Below are 12,178 nucleotides of genomic sequence, written 5' to 3'. Positions count from 1 at the left end.
GTGTATTTTGATTAGATTTTGGTGTTATTTAGTAGTTCGTAACAGGAAATACAATCTGTAAATATTGTAGAGAGCGTCGGCATTACAGCTCCAGTTGGTAAATAGTGCAATCTTCCTCTAAAGTTTCTTTTGCTCTCAACCTCTACTGCAGCTTGTTCAGATACAAATAAAATGCAAAATTAAGGTGTTAATAACATCGATTGTATCCTCTAATTCAGAGTATGACGCATTATATTCATCACCCCAAAATGGAACTTGTTAATGTGAAACATACTGAAAAGCTTGCAAAAACGTCAAATAACGACAATAGGTTCTATGAACCAACAATAACATATCCACAGACAGAAATAACAACCTTGTCTATGTATTTCGTACCTGGAGATACCTTTGTAACACTGAAGATCATCACATAACAATTTAAACGTCGAAGTATTGAATTTACGTTGCCCCACACACAAAGAGTGGACCTAAAAGCCGGAATAAATTACATTCTTCTAGTAGCTGTAAGTAATTCAGACTGCTCATTTGTTTATGTATTTTCCTGCTTAACACAGTATTTTAACTAATATGAGACTTCTGTAATTATAAGCCTTATCAGGTTACTTTTACTACATAATATTATATTTAGTTGACTTTTAAAAAATAATGTTAATAATACTATGTTTATTGTGATTATTTAGGCTGGAAATAGCACTGGGCCATTTACCTTAGGGTTCACCGTCATGTTTTACACGTAAGCGTGATGGATACATGTGTGGAAAATAATATTATGATATTTGACGGAAACATTCACTTTTTTTCAAGTTATATACATTAATAACGTTTTTATGACTAATAAAAGTCTCATTAAGATCAAAAACATTTTGCTTTATTTTAAAGCATCTTAAATGGTAAAGTTTCTGTTTCTTACGTCAATCCTGACGTTTTTCGTTATACAAGTGTTAGGCTTTTGCACACAGTACTTTCACTCACACAAAATACATTTCCTTTTTCATGTTCTGTAGACCGACTGCCATTTTGCCACTTTGTGTACTTTGTATAACTTCGACTGCAGGAAAAGAGCTGTAAAGAAAAAAAAAGACGTTATCATTGCATTTTTTGTATTCCTGACGTATCTTTGTTGACATTTCAAACACTGAATTAACATTATGACAGTTGACAAGTGTTACAACTATTTATATGTGGAACAAAATTCATTTGAGTCTCTATAGCACCTACACCAGTTCTGGTGCACAGATACGTCTTCGAATGTTAACTAATGCAACTTAATCTATAATTCCATGACATAAACAACTTGTGTGTGTGTGTGTGTGTGTGTGTGTGTGTGTGTGTGTGTGTGTAAATAACACTGTGACGAGGCAAACATTGCATTTATTGTGTTGGTGGCGTATTTTAGCAGATATCTTAGAAAGAACGTTTTGACACTTCCAAAGAATCACAGAAAAATTAGATGTGAAAATTAATTAAGTTGAGGGTCCATTATGTCTTACACGATGTACGTTACAATCACTTCTGATGGTGATGACAAGCGACGGGAGTAGAAAGAAGAGCTTTTTATTTTGGAACTTGGAGTTTTGCAGAAATATTTAAGATTGAATTCATGTTCGGCAATTACATATTCCTAATTTTTAATTACATTATATTGCGGTTTTCAACTATTTACAGCGAGTATTTTGTATATTTGTTCTCATATTAGATGCTATATACTGTAGTTTACAATGAAATTTAAAGGTGTGAGATAGAAGTTACTTACGAGACAGTCCAGTTTTTGACATAAACAGTTTTTGTAGGGAGGAATGAAAAGATATGTGGCAACTTCTTTAACAAGTGCAAGGAGTGTGTGTGTGCCGTGTTTTGTGTAGTCAGTTCAGAGGCAAATATTTTAGAAATTGATGTTATTTTCTGTAAATTTCTAGGAATTTGAGACCATTCTCCCTAAGTAAGCTTGAGTAATTTTTCAGAAATGCTGCATATCTTTGACTTTGAGGCCATTTTTAAACATTTCAAGTAACTAACTCCTCATTTTAATACTACTCTGTGGTTATCTCTTGTGACGTCATCGTACTACGTCTCATGAGTCAGTACTGAGAATGTTACGGTCCTGTTTCCGAATGCGTGATGTATGTACTACAAAATAAATATGACACATCTGACAATTGGTGGGTAACATTCTTAGTATAATTCAGAGATTGATTGAATGGGGGTGGTAAGGTGCCATAGGAGCGGGTGTGGTTTGTCACGAGAGGACGATGGCATCATTGATATGGTTAATGACCCTACATATCAAGTGAACAGTCACTGATAGGGCTGTCGGAAGTTTTGATGTCTTGGGTTTGTATTCTTTCTGTTTCAAAGTTTTTCAAATTGTTGGTTGTCGTACTATTCGTATTGATTCGGAATTGGACTATTTACAGACAGCACTGCAGGAAATGACTCACAAGCCATACGTTCCACTGTGCCACGATTACTTGTCTGTGGTTTACGTTTTCCCTCAACCTCTACTGCCACCCTTCAACATAACTAGTTCGATGAACATACTACCAATAAGGGGTCTGGAGGTTAAACAGTTTATCATTAACACTGAGTTTATTATGTCTTGAGGTAATGAAAATGTTCCTTTGTAGATCTAACGTGTATCACATTTTCATTTGTTTCAGCCGTTGTCCCGTATGATTTCACTCGATCGCCTTAAAGAAAAAAGTTTAACATCCCTTACTTCTTGCCCCTGTTTGCTCCATTCCAGCGTTCCGATTCGTACTTGTTCACTGCCTGAGCAAAACCAGCAGACTAACTGGCTAAGGCGCTACGTGCTAACCCCACTCACTAGGCAACGGGCATCCCCATACCACTTGTGATCCAGGGTCCAGAGATCGGTAAGATAAACTTTTTTTTTTGTCATCAGTCTACTGACTGGTTTGATGCGGCCCGCCACGAATTCCTTTCCTGTGCTAATCTCTTCATCTCAGAGTAGCACTTGCAACCTACGTCCTCAATTATTTGCTTGACGTATTCCAATCTCTGTCTTCCTCTACACTTTTTGCCCTCTACAGCTCCATCTAGTACCCTGGAAGTCATTCCCTCATGTCTTAGCAGATGTCATATCATCCTGTCCCTTCTCCTTATCAGTGTTTTCCACATATTCCTTTCCTCTCCGATTCTGTGTAGAACCTCCTCATTCCTTACCTTATCAGTCCACCTAATTTTCAACATTCGTCTAGAGCACCACATCTGAAATCCCTCGATTCTCTTCTGTTCCGGTTTTCCCACAGTCCATGATTCACTACCATACAATGCTGTACTCCAGACGTACATCATCAGAAATTTCTTCGTCAAATTAAGGCCGGTACTTGATATTAGTAGACTTCTCTTGGCCAGAAATGACTTTTTTTGCCATAGCGAGTCTGCTTTTGATGTCCTCCTTGCTCCGTCCGTCATTGGTTATTTTACTGTCTAGGTAGCAGAATTCCTTAACTTCATTGACTTCGTGACCATCAGTCCTGATGTTAAGTTTCTCGCTGTTCTCATTTCTACTACTTCTCATTACCTTCGTCTTTCTCCGCTTTACTCTCAAACCATACTGTGTACTCATTAGACTGTTCATTCCGTTCAGCAGATCATTTAATTCTTCTTCACTTTCACTCAGGATAGCAATGTCATCAGCGAATCGTATCATTGATATCCTTTCACCTTGTATTTTAATTCCACTCCTGAACCTTTTTTTTATTTCCATCATTGCTTCCTCGATGTACAGATTGAAGAGTAGGGGCGAAAGGCTACAGCCTTGTCTTACACCCTTCTTAATACGAGCACTTCGTTCCGGATCGTCCTCTCTTGGTTGTTGTACATATTGTATATGACCCGTCTCTCTCTATAGCTTACCCCTACTTTTTGCAGAATCTCGAACAGCTTGCACCATTTTATATTGTCGAACGATTTTTCCAGGTTTACAAATCCTATGAAAGTGTCTTGATTTTTCTTTAGCCTTGCTTCCATTATTAGCCGTAATGTCAGAATTGCCTCTCTCGTCCCTTTACTTTTCCTAAAACCAAACTAATCGTCATCTAGCGAATTCTCAAATTTCTTTACCATCGATAACTATATATCCATAAATGTGAAGCATTTTGTTTCGCAGATCTCAGAGACAGTGACGTTGTGTACGTACGTACAAGTTTGCTCGTTGTGTTAAGTGTCGTCCTGAGTGTGGGCGGTGGTTGCGGCAGGTGATGGAGAACGTGGACACGCACGAGATCACGGCGCGCTGCCCGCGGCTGGAGCGGCTGCTCCTGAGCGGTTGCGGCACGGCCTTCCCTCACGCGTGCGCACAGCACGGCTGTCTGACGCGGCCACGGTGGATGCTGCCGCGCCTGCGCACGCTCTTCTTCGCGGACGGCGATGACTTCAGCTGGGACCACGCGCTGCCGCCTTGCTTCTGGGACGCCGCGTTCGGTAACAGCCCTCTTACTTTGACTCTAGGGCAGTGAAGAAGCACTGCCTCGAACAACGTGGGTGTTATCGCCCACTGGTGGGTTGGAGACGTTGGGACGGGTGGTAGTGGGCAATTGGACGGTTGGGTCGGGACGGGCATTGTATGCTTATTATGTTGAATATTGTTTTATTTACTAGTTGTCAAAATTGTACGTTAATTTAGTTTTCTACATACCGGTGTGGTAACAGATATTATCGAGATACCAAATACTGACAAATATACATTTCGATAACCTTATTTTAAAAATGAGACCAGAGACTTAAAAGGAGCATACAGCTACGAAAACGCTTCTAAAGCACTTTTTTGAAGAGTTAATGCTGAAGCCTGCTGAACCTTACGGACACTTTACCCTTCTGAAGGGCTGCCTACTCGGTAGACGTAAACAGCGTAATCGTAATATACAACGTAGCCACACTACTTTTCTATGCTAGGGCGTGACGTGTATCCTGGTAGTGGGGCATTTAGTGAGCTGCAGGACCCTGCAACAGCGAGCTGCTTTCGAGTCGGCGTCGCGATGCGTCCGAGCTGCTTTCGAGTCGGCGTCGCGATGCGTCCGAGCTGCTTTCGAATTGCCTCCGAGTTGTGTACAGTGGTTTACGATGTATACTTTAAGAGTGTTTACTGCCTGAACGAAACCCTGCCTGCCTGCGCCCTTCGAACGAACTTATAATCTGTGGCATAGGATTTTATTCAGGATTTTTGTGCGTCAGTTATCACCCGCCAGGTTAGCCTAGAGCGCTAATGCACTGCTTCCTGGACTCGGCGCGCCGGCCCTGGATCGAACCCGCCCGCCGAATTAACGACGAGGGCTGGTGTGCCGGCCAGCCTGGATGTGGTTTTTAGGCGGTTTCCCACATCCATATAGGTGAATGCCGGGCTGGTCCCCACGTCCCGCCACAGTTACACGACTCACAGACATTTGCAACACATCCGTACTTTTCCATGATTTACACTATACGCTGACAGACGGGGTACTCTGATTCCGACCCGGGGGGTAAGGGGTGGCGGCTGTAAGGGCTTCCGGCCACCCCTTCACATTAACATGCCAAATCCGATTTAACTACGCCAACCCCGCGCAAAATGCGGGACACAGGCGCAAGCGATAGATAGAGCGTAAGTTATCATGAGTGTAATTGTACGTTTCTATTCTCTTAATACGAATTACAAATGCATATACTGCATTTGTTTAAAGATGGTGACTGATTTGTTTCTGTCTCTCCATAGCTGTGTAGCTCTAGTTACAGTCTGAGACATCAACTTTTGCGTGCAGTGCACAGTGACGACAACCACAGCAAGGCTGATGTAAAGTTACTTTCATCGTTTATTACTGGAATTTGTCCAGAGTTGACGACATAACTATTGCTCTGACAACAGTGTAGTAGCGAGCGGGCATGTATTGCGCTGTATCAGCGCTGAGGTAACTACTGCAACATGACACCACCGCCAACAGGAGCAAAACACTTAAAAGGCACAGTTTACGCGTACCCTTACAGGTGCAAGACATGTCTCATTCAGTCGAGCCATTCGGCTCAATACTGCGTGATTTTACATTCATGCAGCTTCCACTGGGCAGCCTTTCACCGTTCCTTGGCCGCCACGCGTACATTGAGATACAGTGTCCCGTGCCGCCCATGCTGGCCCAATTCGCCACTGCCCCAGCACCGCGTTAGCAAAACCAAGCGGAAGACGAGCTGCATGGCCGTGACAGGCAGCTTTTTCAGCGAAGACAGCAGCAGCTGCGCTTGTCGTAGTACCACACAGGCCAGTCTTTACTGCGCTACTGCGCGACAGGCCGGAACTTCTATTCATGTAGATACCATGCCACGCTAACAGGACATGAGCTTCTAATCATCACCGGCAGTGTACTCAATGACGTGAATTACCGAAGATTTTATACAGCTGCTAGTGTCTTACTGACTTGAATATAGCCTCCTTTAAACGCTCATCGAAAGATCTGACAAGGAAATTCCCCAAAGTGATTTGGCATGGACCACCAATTTAGAAGCACTGAAGCTTCGTTGTTGAGACTACTGCGTGCGTACTTTGTGCGAATATTCGATGGACCACCAAGGGATTAGGGGGCATACGCACAGGCCGAATTGGGTCTGGTGTTTAGGCATAGTTACACTACGATAACACACAGGATGCCGCACATTTCGTCTCTTTCTAATGACTGTGACGACAGGAAGAACACCCAGCCACAAAGTTAAAATAAAGTAGGAAACACCAAATCAGGAAAATAGCACCCCATACGGCGGACAAACAATAGGAAAGGAGGAGACACAACTGTTACCTATACCGTCCATATTCGAATAATCATTGGAAAAATGGATGTTTTCTCTTGGCTAAAAATGGGCAGTTACCATTGTACCTAATTTGTGAGAATATTTTCAGCTGAAAGTATGAAGCCTTCCAGAGTAAAGTGGTCACTTCGAAAAGTTGCATCCTGCCAATTATGGTAAGTCCCTTACATTTTCCCAAGCCTTAAAATCCAAGTCTGATAAACGCAGCCAACGTCTTTGTTTCGTACAAAGTCTCATTAATAGTGAAATGCGTGAAATCATTTACCATCGGCCACACATTTCTACAGCTCATTTTTAAAAGAATGGTGAGTGTAATGCAAGGACCTGGCTCACGTGCTATGATTAAATTTGTTTCTTTGAAAAAAGATACAGTCTCGTGAATAATTAACTCGAAAGTCATTGATATGAAAGGAAATCTTTACCATGTCTTGAAGAACACAAAATCTGTATGGGGAAACTGTGAATAGATAAATACAGCCAATGAAGCGTGGCAATGCAATGGAGGAATTGTGACCACCGAAACGGAAGAGAGCATGTAGTTGCTCAAAATTTGTTTGACACATTGCGTGATCCTGCTCTAAATTATTTATGTTCTTGTTAGCCTTGCCGAGGTTGTTTGGTCAGCTAAACGTATTGTTTGTTTGGATTCCATCTGCAACATTTTCACAATATCTATCTTGCAAACGAAATCTGCATCTTACACAAACATCGTAAGTCGAACAGAAGTCTGATACTTTTAGACTCCTCAAGGAATTCATCAGAAGAAGTCAGACTTTCAATACAGACTTATCCTTTGCTCATACATCGACAAACCATAGAAGATACGAAATGGGTAGCTCTGTAATACCAACAACCACACTCATTCCATTTTCCGTAGACGTAAGAGAATGCCATCGGACGATGCAAGAACTGGTTACTGACTTGGAACATGGCCACTAAATTACAGGCTTCTTTAAAAAAAATGGTTCAAATAGCTCTGAGCACTATGGGACTTAACAGCTGAGGTCATCAGTCCCCTAGAACTTAGAACTACTTAAACCGAACTAACCTAACGACATAACACACATCCATGCCCGAGGCGGGATTCGAACCTGTGACCGTATCGGTCGCGCGGTTCCAGAATGAAGCGCCTAGAACTGCTCGGCCACTCGGGCCGGCGCTTCTTTCAACGATATGCTATTACAGTCCGTGAAAGTGATCAATTTCTTTAGAGATTTCTAACTAACACCTTAGTGGAGAAGGTCTTCGGCGTGTTGTGCCAGTTCCTAGCGAGATGCAAGTAGAATGAGATTTTCGAACTCGGGACGATCTCTGGTTCCCAGTTCGAGTTTCAAAATGCAGATATTGGAACAAGGCAATTTCAGTCTCGGTTAATGAATATAGATCTAAGTAAAGAGAAATTGCCATCAGCTGACCAGGTATAAGACAACAACTAATCACACGAATCAATCTGGATATTATAGCAAACGTTATTATTATTATTTATTTATTAGAATTTCATTGTACTTCCATTTTCCATTACTCTTATGGCCGTTAAAGCTTTTGTGTACCTTCGAGAGTCATACTGCGTTCTCTGTTTATATCACATAGTAACTGAAGCTTGAATTATTTATTCCCTCAAATCTACTCCATCAGAATGTCTTCTGTTCATCTATTTTCTAATATTCAGATGATTAAGATATCTATTTTCCGTTTCGCAGTCAATGTTAATTTGCAAAAAATATCACATTTTGGAAAAATTTGTAGAGTAATATGGCATCTGTGAATTATTTTTTAAGAAAAGATGACTAGTAAATAAATCAGTGAAATATTTTTGAGGATAAGTAATTTGAATTTATGCTGATGTAAAGCTATTATGTATAACAATTACCCATATTTTTCAAATGTGGTGATGGAAATAACCTTCTGCCTCAGGCATGGATGTGTGTGATGTCCTTAGGTTAATTCGATTCAACTAGTTCTAAGTTCTAGAAAGAAGATGCTGTGATATGCAAATGATTAGCTTTTCAGAGCATTCACACAAGGTTGACGTCGGTGGCGACACCTACAACGTGCTGACATGAGGAATGTTTCCAACCAATTTCTCATACATAAACAGCAGATGACCGGCATTGCCTGGTGAAACGTTGTTGTGATGCCTCGTGTAAAGAGGAGAAATACGTACCATCACGTTTACGACTTTGATAAAGGTCGGATTGCAGCCTATGGCAATTGCGGTTTATCGTATCGTGACATTGCTGCTCACGTTGGTCGAGATCCGATGATTGTTAGCATGGAATCGGTGGGTTCAGGAGGGTAATACGGAAAGCCATGCTGGATTCCCAAGAGCCTCGTATCACTAGCAGTTGAGATGAGAGGCATCTTATCTGCATGGCTGTAACGGATCGTACAGGCATGTCTCGATCCCTGAGTCAATAGATAGCGACATTTGCAATACAACAACCATCTGCACGAGCAGTTCGACGAAGTTTGTGGCAGCATGGACTATCAGCTCGGAAACCATGGCTGTGGTTAACCTTTACGATGCATCACAGACAGGAGCGCCTGCAATGGTGTACTAAGCGACGAACCAGGGTGGACGAATGGAAAAAGATCATTTTTTCGGATGAATCCAGGTTCTGCTTGCAGCATCATGATGGTCATATCCGCGTTTGGCGACATCGTGGTGAACGCACATTGAAACCGTGTATTCGTCATCGGCATACTGCCGTATCACCCGGCATGATGGAATGTGGTGCCATTGGTTACACGTCTCAGTCACTTCTTGTTCGCATTGACAGCACTTTGAACAGTGGACGTTACACTTCAGATGTTTTACGACCCATGGCTCTACCCTCCACTCGATCCCTGCGAAACCCTACATTTCAGCAAAAAAAAAAAAAAAAAAAAAGATCAAATGTGTGTGAAATCTTATGGGACTTAACTGCTAAGGTCACCATTCAATAAGCTTATACATTACTTGATCTAAATTATCCTAAGGACAAACACACACACACCCCTACTCGAGGGAGGACTCCACTGCAGCGCCTTAGACCGCTCGGCTAATCCCAAGCGGCTACATTTCAGCAGGATAATGCACAACCGCATGTTGCAGGTCCTGTATGGGCGTTTCTGGATACAGAAAATGTTCGACTGCTGCCTGGCCAGCACTTTCTCCACATCTCTCACCAACTGAAAACGTCTGGTCAATGGTGGCCGAGCAATTGGCTCGTCACAATATGCCACGCACTACTCTTGATGAACTGTGGTATCATGTTGAATCTGCATGGGCAGCTGTACCTGTACACACCATCCAAGCTCTGTTTGACTCAATGCCCAGGCATATCAAGGCCGTTATTACGGCCAGATGTGGTTGTTGTGGGTACTGATTTCTCAGGATCTATGCACCCAAATTGCCTTAAAATATAATCACATGTCAGTTCTAGTATAATATGTCTGTCTGATGAATACCCATTTATCATCTGCATTTATTCTTAGTGTAGCAATTTTAATGGCCAATAGTGTATTTTATTGCTGTCGTTCCCTTATGGCGTCAATTATTCCTGTTCTTGAAAAGACCACCATCCTTAACAACACACATGCGTATTTGTATGTGTGTGTATGCGCTATGCTGCAGGCCCCGACAGCGTCGCAGGCGACGCCAGCGCGCAGAGCCGCGTGGAGGGCGTGTTCCTGGAGTCGCCGCGGCTGCCTGCCGAGCGTCTGTCCCAGTTGCTGCGCCGAGCCGGCGGCTGGCCGCAGCTGCGCGTGCTGAGCGCGTGCCGCGCGCCTGAGCTGCGCCCGAAGCCGCTGCAGGCCGCGTGCCGCGCCGCGCCGCGCCTCGCCTACCTGCGCGTGTCCGCGTGCGACGCGCTGCCGCCCACCCTGGATACCGCCGCGCAGCTCCGGCAGCACATGCCGCCCGACGCTGCGCTCTGTCTTGACTGAGGGGGCGCGCCTAAAAACGGCTGTAAAACACCGTCAGTTCTAAAAGTAAAACACACACGTTGGTGGCTGAAACTGCAACACCAGGAAGGGTAGCAAATAACAAAAGTTTGCTTATTGTGCGTATAAGTGCGGTACAAAGAATACATGACTATGTTTCGAGTTGCAAACTTCAGTAACAAAGCTGCCATCAAGAATGGGTCTAACTGTGCAGGGTATACTGTCCCATTGAGATTTGGGTATGTCATTCCAAGCTGCCTCAACTCAGAGCCAAGGTTCATCAGTTGTGGCCAGCAACTGGTAGACTACTGGACTGTAAGCAGCACATGAACAGTGGTTTTAATGCATGAGAGATCAGCAACCTTTAAGCTGCAAATTACGGTCAGAAAACGATGAAAAAGTTTTCAAAATACATACAAAACGGTACGAAAAAGGTACTAATGAGAGCACTTCATTTCGGTTTGAAACAGCTGCATTTACTTCCTTAGTCACTTACACAGGGTTCTGTTATAATGGATTACTGAAATGATCTGCTTAACCCTTAGGATAGGACAGATAGAATAAATTGGAGAAAGGGGCCAAAATAAGACACTGTCAGTTAAACATGAACATACAATTTTATTATTTGATAAAACATTACAAAAGCCCAAAAATTTTTTCAAACACACAGCTTTAATCTTTGCAACTTAATCACCAACTGAAAGCCACTTTAACTTGGCTCAAGGCCAATAAATTAAAACCCAAGCATAATCAGAAATTTAAAAGGCAAGCCTTATCTTAAAACAGTTCTTTAGTTAGGCTGAAGTAAACTAGTTTAATTCAAATCAGCTAAAGGCCAAACACTTAAAATTCCAAACATTAATTTATTTTTAAATACCAAAGTCCTTACATGAAACAGTTCTTTAATTTAGGCTGAAGGCCTTAAGAACAAACAACTGAAACTCAAACTGGCTGGAGGCCGAAGATTTAAAAATTCAATAGGTTGAAGTAAACAAGTAAAATTGAAATCGGCTGAAGGCCGAAGACTTAAAAATTCTAAAATTTTTGAAATGTCAGAGACCTTACGTGAAACACTACCTTAAACTAGGCTGAAAGCCTTCAGAGTGAAACAACTCTAACTTAAAACACAAAACCAGCTAGAAGCCAAACAAGTACCAACAACAAGAACAATTAAAAAAATAGGCAGTGCACTCAAGGGCTCCTAGATGTTCGAGGGTCGACCTGTAATTGAAACACTTAGGTGAGACAGGCAGTCGGGCCTACCATTCACGATCCGACGACATCCAAACGACCGACAGTCAGTGGACCCACCGACAAAATAACTTCCACTTCACCCGAACAAGGCACAACAGGAGTACAACGGAACAATAAACTGAGTCTAGAGTTTTTCTTCTTCTTAACCCTGAGCACGATTTTGTTCTGAAAAATCAGTTGTGGTAAAACACTAACACGGCCATCAAGATAG

The 12,178-nt window shown here is 42.4% G+C and overlaps 1 protein-coding gene across 1 annotated transcript in view; it reads left to right on the top strand.

Annotated features, from left to right (window-relative positions):
* The window catches only part of LOC126235336 (uncharacterized), a 148,037-nt gene extending 137,321 nt beyond the window's left edge, over positions 1 to 10,716 (top strand). The window contains exons 6-7 of the mRNA XM_049944058.1: positions 4,221 to 4,446; positions 10,406 to 10,716. Of these exons, the coding sequence (XP_049800015.1) occupies positions 4,221 to 4,446; positions 10,406 to 10,716 (537 nt within the window). The remainder of the gene's footprint in view (positions 1 to 4,220; positions 4,447 to 10,405) is intronic.
* The last annotated feature ends 1,462 nt before the right edge of the window (positions 10,717 to 12,178 follow it).

Source organism: Schistocerca nitens, chromosome 2 (assembly GCF_023898315.1).
Source record: "Schistocerca nitens isolate TAMUIC-IGC-003100 chromosome 2, iqSchNite1.1, whole genome shotgun sequence".
Taxonomy (NCBI): domain Eukaryota; kingdom Metazoa; phylum Arthropoda; class Insecta; order Orthoptera; family Acrididae; genus Schistocerca; species Schistocerca nitens.
Note: the sequence above shows the minus strand (reverse complement) of the source record. Positions and strands in the feature narration are given on the sequence as shown.